This window comes from Diabrotica virgifera, chromosome 10 (assembly GCF_917563875.1).
Source record: "Diabrotica virgifera virgifera chromosome 10, PGI_DIABVI_V3a".
NCBI classification, from domain to species: domain Eukaryota; kingdom Metazoa; phylum Arthropoda; class Insecta; order Coleoptera; family Chrysomelidae; genus Diabrotica; species Diabrotica virgifera.
In genome coordinates, this window is record NC_065452.1 from 34190319 (window position 1) to 34217678 (window position 27360).

At 33.4% G+C, this 27360-nt stretch overlaps 1 protein-coding gene across 1 annotated transcript in view; it reads left to right on the forward strand.

Moving 5' to 3' along the window:
• Nucleotides 1-27360, forward strand: part of LOC126878468 (cubilin-like) — a 447168-nt gene that overhangs the window by 201214 nt on the left and 218594 nt on the right. Inside the window, exons 23-26 of the mRNA XM_050641213.1 lie at nt 1646-1799; nt 1884-2086; nt 9412-9592; nt 19221-19402. Of these exons, the coding sequence (XP_050497170.1) occupies nt 1646-1799; nt 1884-2086; nt 9412-9592; nt 19221-19402 (720 nt within the window). The remainder of the gene's footprint in view (nt 1-1645; nt 1800-1883; nt 2087-9411; nt 9593-19220; nt 19403-27360) is intronic.

Sequence of the window (27360 nt, forward strand, 5' to 3'; positions counted from 1 at the left end):
AAGCGCAACTTTTGAGAGTTTAAGGCCCGGTTGTTCAAACGCTAATCAAGAAGTTGTTTATAATTAAGTACCCTTAACAACCATCAAATAAAAACACCCCTCATTCCAACGTCAATTAGATGATTGTAATCAATTATGTTAATTATCATTATGATAATTAACATAATTGATTGATTAATTAATTATTAATTAGTAATTAACATAACAATTATTAACATAATTGATTAATAAATCTCATAATTGTAATCAATTATGTTTTCAGCAACCCAAACAAAGTTGACATTGACAGTTGGTGACAGTAATTAAATATTTGATAATGATCAGTTGATTCCATTTTTGATTAGCGTTTGAACAACCGGCCCCTACAGTTATTCGGTGTTAATTTCCAGAATTCTCAATATTGATTTGCATCTCTTTTTTCTTTAAAAATTGCCTCCAGATGTGTATCATCTTGAAAATCAATTAGTTCATCTGACAACTTTGCGCTATTAAATCCCAATGCCGCAAATTGTGTAGTAGCGGCTACTTCTAAGTGTCAGGGATTTTCCACTAATAGAAGATATTTCCTAATTTTTCGAAAATCATTCAATTTTTCCTGAAATTCATCGCTCAAGAAAACTAAGTAATTAGAAATAGTAGCAAAGTTTTCTGGAGATACATCAATTCCATCTTGATCTTTTATCAATGTCGAAAAGTTATACAGATTTTTTATATTAATTTCCTCGATGTACCTACACCTTTAGCTTGTCCTCGAAAGCAAATTATTTATTCTCTAACTGCGAAATAATTTTATGTTTACCTTTTAATTTGTAAACGACGCGACGATTAAGTTCGTCAAGTTTTCCTGGTATGTCGTAAATAAATGGTAAAAGTCACCATCAACTATCTTACTCAAGTTCAAAATAATTTGATCGTTTACAGAGCTCTTAAGTTAGCCTTCGGGCCACATAAAAAACGCAAGAGGGCCGCAGGTTGAGTATCACTGCATTATGGGAAAGAACCGAAAGTATAAGGATTGGAGGAAGCATCATTAATAACATAAGATTTGCAGACGATACCGCAATCATGGCAGAGAATATAATCATACTTCGAAACGATAAATACTCTCTGCTACACGTCATCATGCAAGGTAGAGTGGAGGGAAGAAAAGGCTTAGGAAGAAAGAAGAAATCTTGACTGAAGAATTTCAGAGATTAGACTAACCTCAGAGTTGAACAGATATTTCACGTTGCAAAAAATAAGGAAGCGTTTAGAAGTGATCGCTATCCCTCGTTAAAAGACGGCACAATAAGAAGAAAGATCTTATAAGATAACTGTAATGTATTGGCCGTGTAATTATAAACCCCACTCGCGACGCTCATGTATTGCTAATTATCGCATTATATTTTAGTTAGTTTACAGGTAAAATAATTAACCAGTTCTATTTGATATGTAGTCAAATAAAGATTTGTTTAGGGTTCATTCAAGTTTTTTTGTTCCAAACATTTCAATAACCATGCTGTCATATCAGTGGCGTTCCAATTTTTTTCAATTAATGTACTATGTATTTTAAGGACGCCACTGCTTAAAAAATATTAATATCAATCTGTTCTCTGAATTTGACTATCCATTTGGAGTTTTTTATAATGTTTAATTGTTTTTTTAGTTATTTGATGGACTGACATTGAATACACCCTCCCTTGGCAAATTTTGTTATGAAGCTCCTGAACCAATCAAATCATCAAGCAACCAGATGTTAGTTAAATTTAGATCAGATGTAGCTTTTCAGGGAAGAGGATTTCAGCTTCACTATACAACAGGTGACATTTAAAAATAACTTTCTTTCCTACTATTTCCAGAAACCAAAACGATATGTGATACTTTATATATATTTAATTTTTTAGTGTGCCACAATACTGTTAAAGGATTTAGGGGAATCATCGAAAGCCCCAACTTCCCCAACAACTTTCCCCAAGATCAAGACTGTTTATGGGAAATTCAAGTTTCCGATAAAAACAAAATCAATATCACGTTTTCTCACTTTGAACTTGAAAGGTCTCTCTCGAATCCTAGTGCAAATAGTAGTTGTCTATACGACTTTGTTGAGGTTGGTAATAACAATTTAAAGTACGAGGGTGATTCGTAAAAAAACGTTCCCTATGCCGTTGTGAAAGATTGCGATGTGCTGGGAGAAATCTGGCAACACTGACTTAAAAATCAACTCTCCCTCTCTCTCACCCCACCACTTTCTGCAAGCTGCATTGCTCAGTATCGGCCTGGCAGCCTTCGAAAATGGAGGTCCCGGCCAATGTTAAATTCATGCTCTGGTAGGTTTTTTAAATACAAAATCAATTTCACCTATTGACATTAATCGCAACGTACCTGAATTAACACACGAAATGGAAATCAGTTTTCAGGAAGTAGAGATAGCCTTAAATTCACTCAAAAATAGAAAGTCACCAGGACTATATGAAATAACCAACGAGCTTCTAAAACACGGAGAAGAAAGTAAATATAACCCTAGAGATAACAAAACTTATACAAAAAGTAATTTTGCACTGCAAGATACCAGAAGCATGGAAAAACAGCATAATGATACCAATGTTCAAGAAAGAAGACACAGAAGACCCCAACAATTATAGAGGTATAAATCTACTGAACACCGCACTTAAGCTTCCAGAAAAGTCCTAACCAACAAAATCAATAAATTAACAACTTTATCAGAAGAACAACAAGGATTCAGATCTGGAAGATCCTGCGTAAACACCGTATTTGTACTACGACAAATCACAGAAAAGTCCATCGAGTACAATAAACCAGCATTTCTATGGTTTATAGACCTGACCAGGCGCGGATCCAAGGGGGGGTCAATGAGGTCAATTGCCCCCTTCTTGAGACTTCGCCTGGTGTCGCCTTTTTTTAAGAAAGAGATAATTACTATTGAAAATAAATAGTGAGTTTTGTGTCCTGTTGACAACTGAATAACGGAATCAAACATAAAACAGAATTCCTTCTCCAAAGTACGTGTTCTCGGTCTTACTGTATGGTGTCGAGTCTTGGACTGTAAATAAAATCGATCTACTTACCTAAATCGCCTTGAGGCTTTCGAAATGTGGTTCTATAGAAGAATTTTAAAAGTATCTTGGGTGAAGAAGATTCGAAACTCCACAATACTAGAACGTCTCAGCAAGGCTACTGAGATTATAGAAGGCATCAAGAAGAGAAAAGTGAAGTATTTTGGACATATAATGAGAAGTTTCAAATATAGGTTGCTACAAAATATTATGAAAGTGAAAATAGAAGGCAAACGCAGTCCAGGACGAAAAAGCACTTCGTGGTTGATTTAGGGTGGCAGTGAATAAAATTAAGGTAGCTATGATAGTAATGAACGTTCTGACAGGACATGGTACATGAAGAAAAATAAAGTAACAGCCCATACCGAAAAAGAATTCTGCGTCCGCGAGTGACGAGAAAATTTTTATTTCATTGCCCCCTCCTTGCAAGGTTGCTGGATCCGCCGTTGGACCTGACAAAGGCTTTCGATTGCATCCAAGTCGAAGATGTGTTACACCTAGTGTATAGAAGAAACATTGAAAACATATATGTACTTATGTATGTAAAGACTGAAAAATCTATGTACTTCCATAATCGAATATAGGCAAAGATAAATTGAATACTAACACAGTTTATACCAGTACAAAGCTGAGTCGGACAAGGTGACTCGTTAAGCCCACTACTCTTTAATATAATATTGGACGAAATAATACAAGCAGTACCTAAAGAACATGGTTACAGAATGGGGAACAAAGAAATCCAAATGTTATGTTATGCAGACGGCGCCGCATTAATCGCCGAGACAAAAGACGATCTCCAAAGATTAACACATATATTCAATACAACAGCCAAGTAATACAACATGATAATATCAGCAGAAAAAACCAAATGTATGACAACATCTAAATACTCACTACGATGTAAAATCGATATTGATGGGAAAACAATAAAGCAGGAAGCAAGGTTTAGATATTTGGGAATAGATATAACTAGTTACGGAGACGTTGAAGAAAAAGTACGGCAACAAAGCTTAAGAGCAAGTAAAGGGGCGGGATCTTTTAATGACACAATCTGGAAGAACAAACATCTAAGACAAGACACAAAAGCAAGAATCTATAAAGCAGCAATTAGATCTATATTGGCATACACGGCCGAGACAAGACCGGACACATCTAAAACGAGACGACTACTAGAAACAACAGAGATAAAAATACTTCGACGAATATCAAGGAAAAGTCTGTTGGATAGGGAGAGAAGCGAAAATATAAGAAGAGCATGCAATGTAGAAGACATAAATGGATGGGCGACAAAACGGAAACAGGAGTGGAACTAACACATTAGTAGAATTGCAGAGGATAGGATAGTACGAGATAAGTTACCAAACGGACGAAGACGTATTGGCAGACCAGGAAAAAGATGGTGCGATAATTTAAACAATTTAGGAGGCTAATATTGGAAGAAGAAACGGGCTTTAAAGCCTACATACAAGAAAGAAGAAGAAGAAGAAGATATTAATCGCCAATTAATCGAAGTATAATCGCGGTAGCGGGTAGACACTTCTCTGCGATCCTGGCAGGGAATAGATCTACTTCAATAATAGCACACCTGCCATTCCCATCTTTACCCTTTCCTCCCTCCACATCCTAACCAACTTGCCAACACGCACTAGCCAAGCATGGCGTTTTAATGGCTGAAAACCCCAAAGGCAAATTTCCATGAAAGACGAAACTACTGAACGGCCCTCAGTCTCCGGCGGCTCCAATACCCCAACCAAGGTAGCGGATAGAAATGGGTTGGAGCAGAGGCTGCTAAGAATCTCAGGAAAAATCAGGCTACCACAAAGAACGACAAATGCATATCACCTTATACAATGTTAGAACTCTTATATCGGACCAGAAGATGATGGAACTGGAGGAAGAGCTGAAAACAATAAAATGGGACATCATCAGCCTCAGTGAAATCAGACGAAGAGGAGAAGCCCAAATTACTCTTAAATCGGGACACTTATTTCATTTTAGAGGAGAAGAAGTCACTTCAAATGGTGGAGTAGGATTCATTATACATAGAAAGCACGTCCAGAGTATAACTAAAATTAACAGTATAAGTCACAGGATTGTGTGCCCCATCTTCAAACTAAATGCCAGATACAACCTTAAGATAATCCAGATAATAATATATGCTCCAACGACTAGCCACTCGGATGAAGAAATTGAAAAATTTTATGATGACCTACAAATAGCGTTACATACTACACCAGCATATTACACAATAAGTATGGGTGACTTTAATACGAAAATGAGCTTTAAACAAGATGGTTCAGAAATAGCAATGGGCAAGTATGGGTACGGCGAAACAAATGAACGGGGAAAAGACTGCTCAACTTCTTACACCAGGAAAATTTATCCATGATGAACTCTTTTTTCGATAAAAAGCCTCAGCGTAAATGGACATGGATAAGCCCAGATGGCAGTGTCAACAATGAGATAGATTTTATTATAACGAACAGAAAAGAAATAATTAAAGATATTGAAGTACTTAACAAATTTTCAAAAGGAAGAGACCACAGATTAATCCGAGCAAGGATACAATTAAATGTCAACTTGGACAGAACGAAGATGATCTTCAATATACGAAAGAAGAAATGGATTCCCCCAGAAAACAACGACCTCTATGAAGATATACTAACCAGACGTATACAAGACTTAGAAAACGAAATAGAAGACATTGAACTAGCAAATAATCTCATAAAGAAGGCACTAAAAGAAACCGAAAGAGTTTGCCCGACGGTCTTAACCCATAAAGAAAAATTAAGCCAAAATACCAAAGAGTTAATAAGTAAAAGAAGACAACTGACGGACAATTACGACTACAACTACACAAAACTGAAGAAATTAAATAAAGATATCCACCGATCAATCCAAAAAGACATAAGAGAAGACAATACCGGGTGTCCACTTATATTTTCCCCCATTTTAACTGCCTATAACTTCTAAACGGTTCAAGATAGAAATATGCGGTTTTCGCTGAAATGTTTTATTTTAGTAAAAGTTTTGTCTGAATGGATTGAATTTTTTATATCGCTTTCAAATACGAAATAAAAAATGGCGGATTTTTGAAAAAAACTTTGTTGACTTTTTTTTAATGGAACACCCAGTATATTTTTTTGTAAATTGAAAGAAAGGTCATTCACCTATCCAGCGATATAAAGTTTTTCAAAATCGGTTGTCAAATCACTGGGTAATTAATTTTTAAAATGAGGGGTGCAACGTGGATATCACATACCTAAATAACATAACTGAGCAAAATGATACTATGTTATGTGATTTCCACATTGCATCTCTCTTTTTAAAAATTAATTGCTCAGTCATTTGGTAACCGATTTTAAAAATTTTATATCGCTGGATAGGTAAATGACCGTTTTTTCAAGTCACAAACAAATATACTGGGTGTAGCAACGTTTTTTTTTTTCAAAAATCCGCCATTTTTTATTTAAAAGCAATATAAAAAAATGGTCATTTACCTAAAAACTTGAAAAAACAGTCATTTATCTATCCTGCGATATAAAATTTTTTAAAATCGGTTTTCAAATGACTGAGCCATTAATTTTTAAAATGAGAGATGCAATGTGGAAATCACATAACTTGCTTAGTTATGTTATTTAGGTATGAGATATCCACGTTGCACCTCTCATTTTAAAAATTAATTACTCAGTGATTTGACAACCGATTTTGAAAAACTTTATATCGCTAGATAGGTGAATGACCTTTCTTTCAATTTACAAAAGAATATACAGGGTGTTCTATTAAAAAAAGTCAACAAAGTTCTTTTCAAAAATTCGCCATTTTTTATTTCGTATTTTAAAGCGACATAAAAAATTCCATCCATTCATACAAAACTTTTACTAAAATAAAACATTTCAGTGAAAACCGCATATTTCTATCTTGAGCCGTTTAGAAGATATAGGCGGAATGGGACGTTTCGATGCCGCCGGTTCATCACCAGTCCATTTCATCGCCGTCATATCTCGCATTTCCTAGAATTCCTAATTAATACTAAAAATAACTAATAATTGTAACTGTCGAAAATTCGGAAATATATCAGATAGTGATTAATTGACTGGCGATGAATCGGCCGGCATCGGCATCGAACTGGCGGCATCGAAACGGCGGCGATGAAACGTCCTAGACCCGATATAGGCAGTTAAAATGGGGGAAAATATAAGTGGACACCCGGTACAAGAGAAATAACTCAAATAATTCAAGAAAACAAAAATTAAGTTTTGCGGCGAAATACGAATAACATTGACCATTCATTGACAATAAAAATATGTACAGAATAAGAAACAAAGACAACAACATTGCTACGGATAGAGCCGAAATGCTTAAGGTTGTCGAATCGTTTTATCGCGAAATGTATGAGAGCACCAACGCAAGGCAAGATCAGCCCCTGCCCAAAATCACAAACCAGGGATCAGAATTAATGCCAGAAGTAACACCATACGAAGTTAAAAAGACATTTTCAGAAATGAAAAATATTAAATCCCTGTAGATGACGGAGTAGTGATCGAGGCAATCAAACAGGGTGGAAATAAAATTATCCAGGTTTTGGCCAAACTTTTCACCGAATGCATTTACCAAGGAAAAACCCCTTCTCAATGGAACGATTAAACTTTTCACAAAAATTATCAAAAAAAGACTAGAGGCGAAGTTAGACTTCTATCAGTCTAGAGAATAAGCTGGGTTTAGATCCGGATATAGCACTAACGACCACTTACTGGAAATAAAAAACTTGATAGAGGAGTCTGCGGAATACAACAAACCATTGGCACTGATATTCGTGGAATACGAGAAAGCATTCGATACCATAAACAAGCAGAAAATGTTAAAAGCACTTACAGAATGCCGAATAAACCATCGCTACACTAACATGATAAAATATATCTACCACAACGCAATGGCTAGCGTAAGACTATCTGATCCACTAACAAATGCATTCTGTATACAGCGAGGAGTACGGCAAGGAGACACCATCTCACCAAAGCTATTCACAACCCTTTTAGAACACACTTTTAAGAAGGCAGATCTGAACGAATATGGTATCAACTTAAATGGAGAGACGCTCAGTCATTTGTGATTCGCAGATTATATCGTCCTTATAGCCGATCGTATGGATGATGCAATAATAATGTTGAACAAGTTATATCACGCTTCCTTGAAGGTCGGACTAAAGATTAACATCAAGAAGACGCAAATAACGACTAATCTGGTGCTAAATCGTAATATTGTTGTTGGAATGGATATTGAGCAGCCTGCATCTTATAAGTACTTGGGACATGCAATTCGGTTGGGAAGAGATAACCAGACGTGCGAGCTTCCACGTCGCATAGGATTGGCCTGGGCAGCGTTTGGTAAACTGAGCTATGTATTTAGATCGGACTTACCCATATACCTGAAAAGGAAAATCTTTAACCAGTGTGTATTGTCTGTACTTACTTATGGAGCGGAAACATTAACACTCACACTCACAAAAAAAGTAGTGAACAAGATTCGCGTAACTCAGAGGGCTATGGAGCGCCAGATGTTGGGTGTCTCCCTGAGGGACCGAATCCCAAACGAAGAAATACGTCGTAGAACAAAAACAACGGACGCCGTCGAAAGAATCGCGTCGCTCAAGTGGAATTGGGCAGGACACGTCGCCAGCTTGTCAGACAACCTATGGACAAAACGTATTGAGTGGAGGCCACGAGAAGAAGCACTACGGAGCAGAGGACGACCACCAACCAGATGGGCTGACGATCTGAAGCGTGTTGTCGGCAACTGGTGCAAGCCGCACAAAACAGAGAAAGATGGAAAGAGCTGAGGTAGACCTATGTCCAGTAGTGGACGCGTACGGATTTGATGATGATGAATCGAAGTTTATGGGTAAAAGTGCATATCTGCTCAACATGTTTGCAAATGGTGTAGAGAATTCAGTGATGACCGAACGGAAATTCACGATGACGATCGAGGCGGAAGGCCTTCATATTCATCGTGGATTTCCGTTCGATTTTCACTGAATTCTCTAGTTCATTTGCGAACATTTCAAACAGATATGCACTTTTACCCATAAACTTCGATTAATTGGCGATGAACATCAATAGGTGAACTCCATTTTGCATTTAAAAACGTATCACTACATGAATGTGGAAGACTACTAGGCCGACACTGAGCAATGTATCGTGGTTAAAGTGTTGGGGTCAGAAAGAGGGAGAGTTGATGTGTAAGTCAGTGTTGCCAGATTTCTCCCAGCATGTCGCACTCTTTCTCAGCGGCGTAGGGAACTTTTCTTTACGAATGGCCCTCGTACAAAATATACTTGCTATTGACATTTTTCTTACAGATAAGTTACGCTGAAATGAATGATGATTTCGAAGAAAAGACAGATTATACCTCTTATGGTAAATATTGTGGATCCCAAAATCCTGGCCACCTGAGTCTTAACTCAGATCATGTGCAAGTTAGATTCGTTAGTGACAAGTTACTATTAGGAACTGGATTTAGGCTAGAATGGGAAATATTTGGTATGTATTTTAATATTACTCCATCACTTGTAGATTTAAATCCATGAATTATTTTTATAAGTTCTTCCTTTTCTTCTTCTTCTTTCTCTTTACAGGATGTTTCATTAATAATTGTCCATATAATAACTGGAGAAACCTTAGCACAAAATACGAAGATTTAACCTAAAACATTTAAATAAAATGTGGTTCTTACTGAGTTACAGGGTGTTTTATCTAAAAATTTAAAAATTATCGTATCCTTTTTATACTTGTCAGGTAGTATAGGTACTGTACAAACTACTAAATTATGTTAAACAAAGTTCTCTGGCTAATACCAGAGGCGTACGGCCAGGGCTGCTTTATCCATTAGGCAATATAGGCAGTTGCCTAGGGAGGCAAATTATGAGAGGGCGGCAAAAATACTGTACAAAATATATTTGTATATAAAAATTAAAATCGAATAACATTTAAGTACATATACGTACATAGTTCATCAATCAATGGAATATAAGTGGGCATTCATTTCTAGAAAACAAATTGCATTTTCGTAACACTATTCATTCAAAAAGCACAGAAGTCGTAAATTTAGGGATTATTGGGCCGTCGAAAAATGTCGCCTTTTCGGACGGTTTTTTACGAATACCTATAAATTATGCATCTAACGAAAAAAACTGTATAAAACATTTTTGTAGCTTATGAAAAACCAAAGAGATTCGTTCCTTCATAAGTCTTCTAGCGATAACATAAAAAGAGATATGGTAGGTGAAAAGAAATTTTTTTGTGCGTGCTCAAATGGGTGTGTTCAACTTAATAACAGAAATGATCGATTTTAAGGGTATTATGCTATCAATATCTTTTGTAAGGTAAGTACTGCCTGAAAAGACCTTTAAAACGACCGCACTGTTAAATTTCGATTACATTCAAACTAAGCGAGATATGGTGCAATAAAAAAGGATGACTAATTTATTTTAAGATAAAATGCGAAGTATGTATATTTTAACCCCTCATCCAGCAGATTTAAATGCATCGTTTTGCTTCTACAATACCTTTTACTATATTGTTATTTCTATGTTCAACAAGTTGGACGGGTTTAAAATGTATGGTTTTTGAAAAAATAAGATCAAATTATAGAGATTATTTCATTCATAGGAGATTCTGACCAAAAGAAAGCTACAGAAATCTAAATTAAACTGATAATTTCCCGTCGTCAGGTATATTACGTCAGATGCCCTTCGTTGCTATAAAAAATACATTCAGTGACATTAATGACAAATGTTTTAAAAATTATAAAAGTGATGATTTTCAACCGTAAAATATTTATAACAACTGTGTGTTTAATTGTACTAATTTGTCCTTACATAAATAAATTACAATAAAATTTTGGCTTTGAACAGTTTTATTCATGAAATAAGTGCAACAAATTGCACTCGATCTCTAAAATTAATATAGAATTTTAGAGCTCTTGTGCAATTACTACTGAGCATTTTTAATTTTTTTTTAAATCTTCCTTTTTCTCCATGTAACTCGAAAATGATAATGAGATACAGTAATGAAAGAAAAATAAAATTGTTATCTAAAAAAAAACCTACATTTTTGTAAGGTATTTTTTACGTATCTCTTATCACTTTCGAATTACATGGAGAAAAAGGAAGATTTTTAAGATAATTTCAAATTGCGCTCTATAATTTGATCTTATTCTTTTCAAAAACCATTCATTTTAAACCCGTCCAATTTTTTGAATATAGAAATAATATTATAGTAGAAGGTATTTTAGAAGAAAAACGATGCATTTAAATTCTGGTGGATGAGGGGTTAAATATACTTCTCATTTTTCCTTAAAATACATTAGTCATAAGTTTTTTTTGCACCATATCTCGCTTAGTTTGAATGTAACCGACATTTAACAGTTCTCGTTTTAAAGGTCTTTTCAAGCACTACAAAAGGTATTGGTAGCATTATACCCCTAAAATCGACAATTTCTCTGTTATTTTCAGTTGAATACACCCATTTTAGCATGCACCAAAACAAAATTTTTTTCACCTACCATCTCTTTTTTTTTATTAAAACTAGAAGATTTATGAAAAAATTAATCTTTCTGATTTTTCATAAAGTACAAATGTTTTATATAATTTTTTTCGTTAGATGCACAATTTTTATGGTATTCCCAAAAAAACAGTCTCTGAAAAGTGTCATTTTTCAATGAAAACGGCAAATTTTTAACCACGAATAACTCAAAAATTATTGTTTTCAAAAAAATTTATAAAACAGTTATTGCCTAGAATTAGGTTCTCTGGCCACTTCCGGTGTTAGTTTGATAAAAAACTGTCCACCCCCGAGAAGGGGTGGGAACCACCCCTAAGTTAAAAGCGTCATAGGGTATAGCGTAGACTTTGTTTCTAGAGCTATTCTCTACTTACAGTGAAAATATCAAGTAAATTGATGCAGTAGGATGGAATTCGGAGCCAAATACCCTCACTGACTGCACTAATAGATACATGAATGCATTCACTTAAAGGTTCATTTGGATACCACAACAAAATGACCAATCACCAATAATTGACATATCTAAATATTTAAAGAAGAGTGGGTTGAAAGATATTTTCTCTAATTTTGATATTGCTTTGCGCATTTATTTGTGCCTCCCAGTTGCCAACCAACGTGTCCGCTGAAAGGTCACTTTCGAAAATGTCAAGAATTTAAAATAGTCATGAAAATAATTTCCGATCAAGTATGACGCAAGAACGTCTTAACAATTTGTCGATTTTATCCATAGAAAGTGACGTAACAAAGGCGATAAATTATGACGACATTATAGATGATTTTTCCAAAGAAAAATCAAGAAAGAAATCTGGTGTGATCAAACTGGAATGACAATTTTTATGTATTCTTACTTAAATAAAAAAATCTGCTTGCAATTTTTTTTTCGCAAAAATGGTACATGCTTGAAGGGCGGCTACTAGAGAATTGCCTAGGGCGTCAATTGACCTAAACGCGGGCCTGCGTACGGCGTGGGAAAGTGAATGGTTGACCCTTTTCAAATTCTACGCCACTGGCGAAACTGCTATTTTAGTTCAATGTTTGGATTCACCAATACTTTCTATGAGAATAATATACTCTTCATTCGTAACGATAAAGTCATTAGTTTTCGAAATCTTTGAAGTTAAAAATGAAACGACACGGTTATTTTGATTAATGTATTGTGTCGCTTCATTTTTAATTTCAAATATCTCGAAAACTAATCATTTTATCGTTACGAATGAATAGTATAATATTTACATAAAAAGTATTGCAAAATCAAAAAATTACACTAAAATAGCAATTTCGTCAGTGGCGTAGAATTTGGGAAGGGTCAACCAGATATATTACTATCCCCTGTCGTACGCATCTGGTAGTAGCTAAAAACGTTAATTTATATTAATTTAGTAGGGTGTATAGTACCTACACTTTCTGCCAAGTATGATAAGGATACGTCAAACAGTTTTAAAGTACTGGGTACAAATAATTTTTAAATTTTAATCATAATATGAATCGTATCATAAATTAATCAAAATAACTGTGTCGTTTCATATTTAACTTCAAATATCTCGAAAACTAATGACTTTATCGTTACCAATGAAGAGTATATTATCTACGTAGAAAGTATTGGAGAAACTAAAAATGGCACTAAAATAGTAACTCCTCCAGTGGCGTAGAATTTGAGAAGGGTCAACCATTCATCATCCCCTGCCGTACGCCTCTGGTAGTAGCTAGAAACGTTTGTTTATCATAATTTAGTAGGGTGTCTAGTAGTCGCACTTTCTGCCAAGTATGAAAAGGATACGTCGAATAGTTTTAAAATTCTGAGCAAAAATAATTTTTAGATAAAACACCTTGTAACTCAGTAAAAACCACATTTTATTTAAGGGTTTTAGGTTAAATCTTCGTATTTTCTACTAAGGTTTCCCCAGTTACTATATGGACAATTATTAATGAAACACCCTGTATAAGCAATTTTGTTTGCTCATTATAGGATTAATACCTCTATGGCTCTATGAAAGGTTGTCACTCCATATTTACGCGGTCGGCAGATACTTCTTCTGGCGATTGGTGATATTTCTCTTACTATTTTGACCACACGGGTCTCATTCTGCCCATGTGGTTATTTCATCCTTTTTTCTATTTTATGTCCATTCTTTTATACACCGTCCGTTACGTTTTCTTCTAATGTCTTCACTCCTCTTTCGGCCTATTTCCTGTAATTCTTCTCAGTACTCTCATCTCTACCGTTTCCAGTATTCTTTGTGTTGTGGCTGTGCCGGGTCTTGTTTCTGATACATCATTATTGGTTTACACTGGCTCTTATTCTTGACTTCATCTCAATTTTAATATGTCGGTTTCACCTTATAGTGGTATTAAGTCATCCTGCTAGTTTATTAGCTTTTTGGACTTGATCTTTCTTCTTTGTCGAGGTCTTCATAGCTGGACAGTGTAATTTCCAGGTATTTCTTTCCATTATTTGTTTAATACTGACGCCATCAATTTCTATTTTACATTCTGATTGGTTCTTTGCTGATTATTATTGTTTTAGTTTTCTGAGGTAAGATTGACATATATTTCTTTGCTCTTATGTTAAATCTGTGGACAAGTCTTTGCAGACTATCTTCATCTCGGGCTATAAATATTGCATAACAGAGTATTTTTACTTTTTTGTTTCGCATTATACAGGGTGGTTCATCTTATTCGCCTCGGTGTCTGTACGGAAAACTACTTGATATTTTAAAAAAATTTCTTCACAGTAATATACAGGGCCATTAATACTACAATCTAAAAATAATGTGAATTATACAGGCTGCTCCAAAAAAGAGTGGTATATCAAAGTTATATTTTTTCTTATGGAATGCCCTATATCTGATGGCATTACTGAATTGACCTTAAAAAATAAGCTATACTTTTATAAGAGTTCCCTATACCTAAATACAGGGTGTTTTGATTTATTTCGATTTTTATGAAAATGTAAGGTTTTAGAAAAAAATAAATATCTACGAATCTAAGAATCAGTAACAAATTCCTTCTTGGATCTTAATAATAGACTATTTAGCATACTTAAACAGATGCTTACTGCAACAAAATTTCTTACAGGGTGGTCAAAATATGAGATTGTTCTATTAACAAATTCAAGCTGTAATAACTTTACTATAGTATTTTGTATTTTGACAACGAAACCCGATTTGGGCTTCGAAACGTTAATAAATTCATTTTTTAGTAAAAGTGTGGCTTATTTCCCATAAAAAATACGTAATTATAAAAATGCCACAAGGAAATAGCTTCAGAACAACTGTAATAACTTACTTAATTTAAATGGAACACCCTGTATCTTACTAGTCTATCGCGTAGAAAATATAGCTTATCTTTCAATTTGTATTAGAGTTTCATACACCTATCTTTTTACAGGGTGGTCAAAATATTAAATTGTTTTATTAACAAATTCAAGCTGCAATAACTTACTTATTTTAAATAGAACACCCTGTATCTTACTAGCCTATCGCGTAGACAATTTACTTAGCTTTCAATTCTTATTAGGGTTTCCTATACCTATCTACCTTCATTTGTTAAATATTTAAAGATTTCCTAATTTGCAAGCTTTAAAAATTAGAATTAAGTAAATATGTCGTGGTTACATATTATATACAACACATCACCAACACCGGCAATATACTTAGACATGATACTGTCAATAATAAAATTTTCATTGTTATCATGTAATCACACAGAGTTTTGTATTATTTTAGTTGACTTTGGCCTACATGTGACATTGAATAATATGTTTATATTAAACTGCATACCCTATATTAGATGCCGTATTCTGGAAGATACTTAAATTATATTTCATTCCGTATAAGTATTTTCCATATCTTAAACCAATGGTTATTAAATAAATTTAAGAACACCACTTTTTGTTTGAATCTTTGAATCGCAATTACAGACAATTAAATGCAATGGCTACTATGCCGAAAACGAGTCTATTGTACAAAAATATGTAAAAATGGGTATTTACAGAATAACATGGGGATTAACATTTACAGAATAACATGTGTATTCAGAATGTTTACATGAAATTGAAGAGATTTTAAATATCTTCCATTATAAAGAATATAATATCGAGTATGTCATTTAAAATAAGAACACTCTGTGTGATTAAATGATAAAAATATGAATTGTATTAACGAAAGTATCTTGACTAAGATATTTAAGTATATTGCCGGTGTTGGTGATGTGTTGTACATAACCACGACATAGGTACTTAATTCTAATTTTTAAAGCTTACAAATTAGGAAATCTTTAAATATTTCAAAAATGAAGGGAGATAGGCATAGGTAACCCTAATAAGAATTGAAAGCAAAGTAAATTTTATACGCGATAAATTAGTAAGATACAGGGTATTCCATTTAAAATAAGTAAGTTATTACAGCTTGAATTTGTTAATAGAACAATCTCATATTATGACCACCCTGTAAGAAATTTTGTTGCAGCAAGCATCTGTTTAAGTATGCTAAATAGTCTATTATTAAGATCCAAGAAGGAATTTGTTACTGATTTTTAGATTCGTAGATATTTATTTTTTTCTAAAACCTTACATTTTCATTAAAATCGAAATAAATCAAAACACCCTGTATTTAGGTATAGGGAACCCTTATAAAAGTATAGCTTATTTTTTAAGGTCAATTCAGTAATGTCATCAGATATAGTGCATTCCATAAGAAAAAATATAACTTTGATATACCACTCTTTTTTGGAGCATCCTGTATAATTCACATTATTTTTAGGTTGTAGTATAAAAGGCCCTGTATATTTCTGTGAAGAAATTTTTTTTAAAATATCAAGTGGTTTTCCGTACAGAGACCGAGGCGAATAAGGTGAACCACCCTGTATGTTCTGTTCCTTTATTGACACTTTTGGTGTGATTTCATACATGATTAAATTGAATAGCATAGCGCTAAATGATCTTATATACATATAATATAATAGTCTTATAGCCCGATCAGGGAACACAAAATTTTACGAAAACCTCCAAAAAAAATAAAGGAAGGATGAAAATTTGGAAATAGGTAGTTGAAAATGTCATTAGTGTATTATTTTATAAGAAAGAGGTTACAATTCTACATCCCTTCCATTTTACAAAAATTGGGAAATACGGGGTGAAAAATATTTTCTCGGCGGTGAAAAAATATACGTTCAAAATAAGTCCAAAATTGTATAAAATGACTAATTCTAAGTAACTTTTGTTCTATACAGTTTTTTCACTAAGTTGAGTTACTTGCGAATGAATATGTTAATTTTTGACAAAAAAGAACATGTTTTTGGACGGTTTTTCGCAGATAACTCAAAAAATAAGTACTTTAGCGAAAATAATATTCTTAGCAAAAATATAGTAGGTATATAAAAAACTGAAAAGAATGGTGTATGCATGAGGTCTGTAGACCCAATAGGAGCAGAGTTGTAACTAATGAAAAGTAGGTTCTTCTTCGTCAAATTCCAAATCGAATATTTCAATTTGAAATAACCCAAAAACGGAGCTCTTTTCGGGGAAAATTCATTACAACTTTTTTAAAGATTTTTAAAGAAAGTTTATTTCTGTTTTTAAAAAAAACTTCTAACATTAAAAGTAAGTGAGTTACGCTCAAAATATTGCTGGTCTTTTTTATTTTTTGCTAAAAAAATCGCGAAAATCACCCCCTAATTAGCTTCCCAAATAAAATTAATCGTTACCGCTTCACAAGTTACTTAACTTATGTATTGTTAATATTATCTATAAGTTTCATTGGTTCAAAGTGCTCATTTTTGAAAAAAAAAAAACGTTTTTTCTTATTTTGAAAAAAAAATGGAATTTTTTATGGAATTAACTTAAAAATTATTAGTAATACTAAAAATCTCAAAGAATAATAAAATGTTCGTTTTGCTTTTCTGAATATTTTTGATTTTTTGTTTTCTTGTTAGACAAAAATTGGTTATGCTATGGCTGTTCAAAATTTGCCTAAACTCGTGATTAGTTACTCGTTCAAGCCATTTTAACTACAGCTTTTTCAAAAATAAGCACTTTAAACCGGTAAAACTTACAGATCATATAAATAATAAATAACCAAAGTAACTTGACAAGTGGTAATGATAAAATTTATTTGTAATGCGAGTTAGGTGGTGATTTTCGTGATTTTTTTACCAAAAAATAAAAGAGACCAACAATATTTTGAGCGGAACGCACTTACTTTTAATGTTAGAAGTTTTTTTAAAAAACAAAAATAAACCTTTTTTTAAACACTTTAAAAAAGTTGAAATGAATTTTCCCCGAAAAGTGCTTCGTTTTTGGGTTATTTTACATTGAAATATTCGATTTGGAATTTTACGAAGAAGAACCTAGTTTTCATTAGCTACAACTCTGCATCTACTGGGTCTACACTCTACAGACCTCATGCATACACCATTTTTTTTTCAATAAAATACTTTTTGAGTTATCTCCGAAAAACAGTCCAAAAACATCTTTTTTTTTGTTAAAAATGAACATACTAACTCGCAAATAACTCGAAAAGTATTGACTTCGCGAAAAAACTCTATAGAACAAAAGTTGTTTAGAATTAGTCATTTTATCCAATTTTGGTCTTATTTTGAATGTATATTTTTCACCTTCGAGAGGGGATATTCCCCTCCATTTTTGTAAAATGTAGGGGATGTAAAATTGTAAACTTTTTCTTATATAATAATAGACAATTTCAACTACCTATTCCCAAATTGTCATCTTTCTTTTATTTTTTTTTGGGCAGATTGTTCTTTGATCGGGCTATTAATCCGCTGCCTCTTTCTATAGATTTTCTAAGTTGTTCATCTATTTTGACTTCCATTTTGTTGGTGTTGTAGATATTTGCAGATAGTTTTTATGATATTTAGAGGATCTTCTCTCTTATACAGAGGATGTATTAAATCTTTGAGTCTTACTTTGTCAAATGCTTTCTTCAAGTCAATCAGACGTACAAATGCTGGTCTATGGACCATAGAGTATAATATATTATACTCTAGTGATTTCTCAGTAAGTTGATTTATGACAAATATTGCATCTGTACATGATTTCCAGTACGAAAACCCTGTTGATCATCTGCTAAACTTACCCCCTCATTTATTAGTTCTTGTAAAATTTTAGTTGTAATCAAGGAAGTGAGAAATAGTATGTCAAAGTGTAAAAAGTATTTATTTCTTTATCTAAGTAAGCGCTTTCAGCAAAATTGTCATCATCGGAGCTAATACTATAATAAAAAAAAGAATCTTCTAGCATTGTAGCATTAGCTCCGATGATGACAAGTTTGTCGAAAGCGCTTAGCTAAAGAAACAAATACTTTTTACACACTTTGACATACTATTTTTTCACTTCCTTGATTAATTCAAGTGTGTACAAATTTATCAGTCTTTGAACTTTTAGTTGTAAGTTTTAGGTTAGTATTAACAAGTTTATAATTACCTCTGTAGTTTCATGGCTGTTTTTATTTCCTTTTTTTAATAATAAAATTAGTTCGCTCGTTCTACATTTTTCCGGTTCTACAGTTTCCGTTCTACATTTTATTGCGTTTTATATTTTTTTGTTAGGTAATTAATGTTGTTAATTGTAATGTTTGTGTAACCTTTGTAGGTTGTGGTGGAATATTGAAAAAGAATTCTGGTACGATAACTTCACCAAATTATCCGTATAGTTACCCCCCTAGCGTGATATGTGAATGGAGAATCGAAGTTGATTTCGGACAAAGTATAGAGATAGAGTTCCATGAAATTGATGTTGAGAAAGATACTTCCTGTGACTTTGATTCAGTATCGGTAAGTATTTGGATAGTTGGTAACTTCTGTAATAACACTATCTGATTTTTTATTTATTTATTTAAAGAGACAAAGTCGCATCCACCCAAAGGTTATTACCGACATTCCTGTAACATTTGTAATAATATTAAATTTAACATTTATAACAATCAATCATTGTAACAATTAATAATTAAACAATTAATTATAATTTGTGAACAATTGAACATTTGTAACAATTAATTAAGTTAAATTTTGTGTAACATATTTATACATTTTAAGTAACCCAATAAATTGTCCGGAACTAAATTTTTGTTGAGAAGTGCTTTCAGGTTATTTGGCAAATTGTAAAACTGTCTTTGATTTACATATTTAGGACAGTCTATCAAGAAGTGCTTTATACTGTTTACTGCATTGCTTGTTTCGCATTTTGGAGGTTCACTATTTGAGAAGAGATAGGCGTGAGTATACCTACAGTGTCCAAGTCGTAGACGTGTAATAATAGTTTGGCATCTTCTGCTTCTGACAGTGGACTTCTATGAAAAAATGTTACTTTTGATGGTTCTGAGTTTAGAACTAGAGTTATTCCACTCCCGATTCCACGCACTTAACACCTTATTTTTGAAATAAACTTTTAAATCGCCTGCGACACTCCGACACTCTGTTTCTGATGCGTCATTGTTGATAGCGTTACGCGCACTAGTATCTGCTTCTTCATTCCCTTCTATACCTATATGAGATGGTATCCACAGGAAGTGGATTTTTCTAAAATTTTCTTGAGCTTTCATTAATTCGGCCTTGATCATTTTCTCAATGGGGTGTTTAAGGTATACGTTTTGCATAGCTTTGACTGCGCTGAGAGAGTCAGAAAGGACTAGACAACAAGGGATGTTTTTAATATTTACTTGCTTGATGGCTTTGAACAAACCAAATAGTTCTGCAGTATAGATGCTGGAATTTAGAGGAAGTTTAAATTGAAAAGTATCATTTGGGGTTACCACTGCTGCTCCAACGCCAAGTTCACCTTTGGATGCATCTGTATAAATTTTAATCCACTCATTGTATTGTTGATCTAGGATTGAATTTAGCTTGACTTTAAAAATAATAGGAGTAGTTTCATGTTTATTATATATACTTAACGCTGTAATGACTTTGGGCTGTTCGATAGTCGAAGGTAGATAGTTATTGGTATTCGTTTGAAATACTGTTGGGAATTGAATGTTTAGTCTGGAACTATATAATCGGATTCTCTCGTAGTTAGGTTTGGGGCACGGGGCTTATTATTGTAATAATCGATATATTTGTTATTAAAAGTATTACAGAAGAGGGGTTTTTTTTATATTTGAGGCTATAGATGTAGCATGTGCTAGAGCTAAGTATATTCTTCGGTAGTTTAGAGGTGGTTCGCCGGCTTCGCTCAGTATGCTTTCGGAGGGAGTTGTCCGGAAGGCTCCAAGTGCAATTCTAATGCCAGCGTTGTGTATGCTGTCAAGTTTTTTAAGTAATGTTTTTGAAGCAGATGCATATGAAATTGATCCATAATCTAATTTAGATCTAATTAGTGTTTTATATATTCTCAACAGAGTTTCCTGATCTGATCCGAAATTTCGGTTTGCCAAGGTTTTCATTAGATTCAGTCTTTTATGACATGTTAAAATTGTCTGTTTTATATGTTCCTGCCAAGTAAGTTGTTGATCAAACCACATACCTAAGAACTTTGCGGTTGGTTTAAATGGAAGCATGGTATTATATAATTTTAAGGTAGGGGGCGTTGATGAAACCTTTTTGGAGAAGAGTATTCCTGATGTTTTTGTTACTGAAAATTTGAATCCGGTCGTTAGAGACCATTGTTCTAATTGGTTTAGAAAATGCTGCAAAGCGTTTGTCATTGATGCGGTGTTATTTCCTTTGATATACACAACAAGGTCATCTGCAAAAAGTCGAGCCTTTAGAGGTTTAGTAAGGTTGTTAATAATATTATTTATTGCCACTAAGAATAATGTAGGGCTTAGGACTGATCCTTGGGGTGTTCCATTTTCTTCACTTTTCTCCTCTGAGTAAGTATTATATACTCTCACGCAAAAAGACCGGTTTTGTAAAAAGTTTTTAATAAATTTCAGGCAATTTCCACGAATATTCTATGAATGTAGTTCTTTCAGAATATTAAATTTCCAACAAGTATTAAATGCCCTTTTCAAGTCGAAAAATATTGCATTACAGTGTTGTTTGATTGCTAGCGCTTCATGAATGTCAGATTCTAGATCAAGAATATTGTCAATGCCCGAGCGATTTTGTCTGAAACCGTTTTGTTCCGGAACTAAACGATTTGATAATTCTAATGTCCACGTTAATCTAATTACCATTTTTTCCATCAATTTGCTCATAGAGCATGTTAAGCTGATTGGTCTGTATGAGTCAGGTTCTAGGATTGATTTTTGAGGTTTTAAAAAAGGTAATATAATAGCTTTAGACCAAATTGATGGAAATTTATTATTTTGCCAAATTAAGTTAAAAAGTTGAAGAATAAATAATTTTGCTGAGTAAGGAAGATGTTTTAAAAATATTGCCGGGATATCGTCTGGGCCCGGGCTAGTGTTTTTTAATTCGGATAAAGCATTTTTCAGTTCTTCAAAAGTGAAAGGTAGATTGTCATTTTCAAAAAGATCAGTATTTTCTGTTATTATTTTTCTTTCAAGGAATATATCATTGTAGTTATTGAAGACATTTCTCTAAAAGATTCAGCTAAAATGTTAACTATCTCTTGAGGAGAAGTTGAAATCCTATTGTCAATTTTTAATTTTAAAATCATTGGCGTGTATTTCAAACCAGAAATTTTTCTTATTCTTTTCCATACTTCGCTGACAGGAGTTGAGGAATTTATTTCTGAAACATACTTGGACCAGGAAGCCTTCTTAGCTTGTTTTATAATAAGTTGTGTCTTTGCTTTAAGTGATTTCAACATGATTTTATTTTCAGGTGTTTTATGTCTTTTATACTTATTAAATGTAGTTTTACTTGCTCTAATAGCTGCTCCACATTCTGAGTTCCACCAAGGTACAGGAATATGATTATTCTTTGTCTTTTTTGATTTCTCAACGAATTGCTCCGCACTACTCATAATAATGCTATTCAAATTGTTTAAGGATTCATCAATGCTTTCAGCCATTTTACAGTTCGGCATTGAGTTGTCGATATAATTTTCGAATTTTAACCAATCGGCAGTTTCAGTTTTCCATCTGGCTATGAAAACGCCATAGAGTTTTTTATTACTATAGGATGGTGGTCGCTCCCATAAGTGTATTGTAAAACTTCCCAAAATAATCGAGGTGTGAGTGCAGGGTCACAAAGACTTAGATCAATTGATGAAGAATTTCCGGTATTAATGTTAAATCTGGTTGGAGATCCGTCATTAAGAAAATTCAATTGAAAATCCGAAATTATATTTTCGACAATTTTTCCTCTAGCATCTGAATAAAAGGAGCCCCAAATAATGCGAGAGGATGGTATTTGACTGAATAAATTCTTTAAATCGTTGTACGTTACTTGGCGACTGGAGGGTAAGTAAACGCTGCAAATAAAATACCTGTTTGATGATTTTATTTCCACGACTACAACTTCCAGATTTGTGATTTTTTTACTAGTGTGGCTACACCACCTGAAGAAAAATTATTATTTGTTATCCTGTCTTTGCGAAAACAGTCATATTGGTTGGAGTTATATTTTTTGGGGATTCAGATTAGTTTCCTGTAGGCATATTATATCAGGAGATTGTTCACCAATTAGATGTTGGAGCATAGCAAGGCGATGGAAAAATCCATCAATGTTCTACTGAAGTAGAGACTTGAATTTTAATGTTGGCTTAATTGAGATGTGTCACTTTCCGCGTCCGATGCCTCACTGCCAAAATAATTATGGATTTTTTTCCTTATGGACGTTAATTTACGTTTTATGAACCTTTCCTTTAAATGGGGGTAAACTTGACGGAGCATATGGGACAAAGCTGATAGGTCTGTGGTATATTCTTGAATTGTGGTTATAGGATCTGTTGATCCCGTGATATTCATTAGGAGCATGTTAAGTTGATCAAAGTTTAGAGGGAAAGGTAGAGGGTTATTTTCTATGAAGTATTTAGCAGGGTCAAGTAAGAGAGAAAATGAGTATTCAGAAGTGCTTGCTGAACTAATTTTAGCTTTTTTAGATTTTACTTGGGCTTTAGGTGGTGGAAAAATGTTACATTCTTTTGAAGATGGATCTGCTTCAAGTGAAATAATTTCATCAAAGTTACGTTTTGGTTGATTGGTTGGTTGGTTGGTTGGTTGATTGGTTGATTGGTTGGTTGGTTGGTTGGTTGGTTGGTTGGTTGGTTGGTTGGTTGATTAATTATATGACTGTCCTTATTTGATGCATCTACTTTGTTCGGTATCTCCGGGAAATTGGAAGTAGACATTTGTTCATACTGAGAAGGGTTTGTATCATTGAGTGCTTGCGAAGATATATTTGTTGCGCTGGATACCGATGCTTCATTGTTTTGGTTGGGGTTTAGTTGAGGTTGAGCTAGTGGTTCAGAGCACTGTGATGCAATGTGACCTGGTTTCTTGCATCTAAAGCAAACTAAACTATCTTGAGAAATAAATATTCTATATATCGTGTTGTCAAAAACAAGAGTAAATGACTCTGGTAGTGTTATACTGTGAAAACTGATATAGATTTGTCTTCGAAAACTAAGGATGTGATTGTACTCAGGCATAGAAGCACTAATTTTCAGGAATGTCATGGGGGAGACAGGAACTATGCCGATTTTTTGTAACTCATTGATTAGCAAGTCGTGCGGTATTGGAGGACATACTCCGGAGAGCACAAGTCGTTCCGCTGGTGTAACTAACCTTCTTGCTCTGACAATTTCACCTTGTATTTCTATTTGACCATGATTATTCATAAAATCATCCACTATTTATTTATTGGATAAATACATATGCGATTATTAGATAATCTAGAAGAGAAGATTATATTTTTCGGTTGAATTATATTTCCAAGTGGGAGAAGGTAGTCTTGAAGTTTGGTGTTTTCTAAGGCACTAAAGATAATTGCTTGGGACTTTAAAGGAAATTGCACTCTCGACGCTGCCAAAGAGTATGACTGTGATGCGTTTATTTGACTTTGATGGTCTTGTATTGTAGAACTGTTATGTGATTCCATGTTAGAATTCATTTCGATAAACGTTAAGTGAAAAGTAAGTCCGACCCTGTACACCTGCTAAAACAGGTATATCGGTCTTTACTAAAAGCGGTTATTTTGCTGGTAAAACTGGATTTGTTTGTTGACAACAATAACAATTAATTGCAATTTGCTGACTTTAATGCTAATTTTACTGGATATTATGTAAAGAGTTTGTACACTTACAGTTTATTTCAATATATCACTGAGATTCACAATTTATAACTTATATTATTAAACTTTGTTTAGGTAGATAAATGTATTTAATATTTAATTTCGATTCAGAGATCATTACCATCTCTCTATGGACCATTTCGAACTTTTGTTCTCCTCAAGAGAGCTTGTAATGATGCTCTGAATCGAAACTAGACATCTTTGCCAAGTATCGCAATTACAAGGAAATAATTAAAATTTAGACATTGTAACTGACATACTTGGCAAAGATGTCTAGTTTCGATTCAGAGCATCATTACGAGCTCTCCTGAGGAGAACAAAAGTTCGAAATGGTACATAGAGAGATGGTAATGATCTCTGAATCGAAATTTAATATTAAATGCCTTTATCTACCTGCGTTTTTACTCACGTATCGAGTACTAGAATGGTACTAGGAAGCAGATTTTTTTATCTTTGCCTCGTTGAATTGATGTGTTGTGGAGTGCAACTATATAGACTCCCCATGTCTCTGCATTCATCACTAAAGACCGGATTATATGTTCCTGTTTTGACTGAAATATGTGCATATATATGTCTGAAATATGAGTAAAATATGTTGAAAATATTCCCTAAAAGTTTAAAATATGTTCCAAATATGTGGAATATGTGAAAAACATTTTAAAGTACCAAGAAAATGTGCATTAAAAAATGTATAAAAGTTTTATTAAATAATAGTAAGTACATATATTAACAAAATTTACCTAAATATACAAATGTATACCTATCTAGTACCTGTTACTATTACTTACGTTTCTACATTTTATTCCTTCTTATAAAAACAATTCACAATCAAATGTTTTTAAATATTTTCAATAGTAAAATTATGTCGCCTATCCGTTAGTAGTAATTTGTATGTTGAAAATCTTTGTTCAACATCAAGTGATGTGATTGGTGCAAATTTTATAACATTAACAATCTCCGCATTTAAATTGGTATTGACATCAAAATCGCCACAAATAATTTGGTTTGCTTCCTGTAATAATAATTTGAAATCACTATTTTTCTGTAAAGTTTCAATCCATTTTTTATTTATTGATTGTCCAATTTTTCCAGAAACTTCTTCAGCGTTTTCCTTAAATTTCTGAATTAAATTAAGGGACTTTTGTAGTGGAAACGATTCAGTTTCAAGATTGAGGATGGTTTTATAAACAAATTCATAATTTAATAAAACAAAGCTCATTGTGCAGTGATCTGTTTTCTAAAATTGATTTGCGTTTTGAAATCGCACCAATATTTGTTTCTTCAAAACATAAAATTAGTTCTTTTATAGGGAGAAAATGTAACCGCATAAAAACAGGCAGCTTTTAAATATACGTTCCCCAACTTGTGATTATAGGCTCCGGTGGCAAAGGAGTACTTGGTAATTTTTCTTTATATATCTGAATCCTTCAAGGCGATTTTAAAAATATTTTCTTTACGTTGCTAATTAAACTATTAAACGTAGGAAATGAATTTCGAATTTCTTCCGCCACTCTGTCTAAACCATGCGCCAAACACGTCACATGAATTAAATTGGGATATAAAACTTTTAGTTGTTGGCCAGATTTGACCATGTATGACGCAGCATCGGAAACCATAAGCAAGATTTTGTTAGCTGGAACAATGTCGGGAAGGAAAAAGTTCATGAATGCATCATTTATAAACCTAACCATTGTTACATGGTTAACTGTGTCAAGCTGTTTACAGCCAAAAATATGTCAAAATATGCCAAAATATGTTAAAAATATGCCAAAATATATCAAAAATATGCCAAAATATGTCAAACGGTCGAATATATGTTCAAACCATCAAAATATGTTAAAAAACCGAAAATATTCTAAATATGTAAAATTAAATTAGTGTCAAACGCCTTTAATTATCATAATTCGTCCACATCCTGAAGCGTTTGATTGTATCTTTGATGGTTATCGATATGCAAAAAACATATAATCCGGTCTTTATTCATCACCCTTTATTCCTAACAAATTTTAGAAGGATGGGGAATAGGTATAAGAGAGAATCATCGAAAGATGTTATTTTTAAATATTTATTTGTTTGAAAATGGAGTCGCTTGGGTTTCGCCGTTTCTTTAATAGAGGTCGCGAGTGCGTCTAAATGTTAATTATTTCCTTGTAATTGGCATACTTGGCAAATATGTCTAGTTTCGATTCAAAGCATCATTACAAGCTCTCCTGAGGAGAACAAAAGTTCAAAATGGTCCATAGAGAGATGGTAATGATCTCTGAATCGAAATTAAATATTAAATTCCTTTATATACCTGCGTTTTTACTCACTTATCGAGTATTAGGAAGCAGATTTGTTGATCTTTGCCTCGTTGAATTAATGTGTTGTGGAGTGCAACTACATAGACTCAATATAGACTATATATATTCCCTACGTCTCTGCATTCATCACCATTTATTTCTTGCAAATTTTAGAAGGATGGGGAATAGGTATAAGAGAGAATCTGTTTCCGAATTAAGAAATCCAAAGATTTTATTTTTAAATATTTATTTGTTTAAAAATGGAGTCGCTTGGGTTTCGCCGTTTCAATTCTAGATTAATCAAAAGTG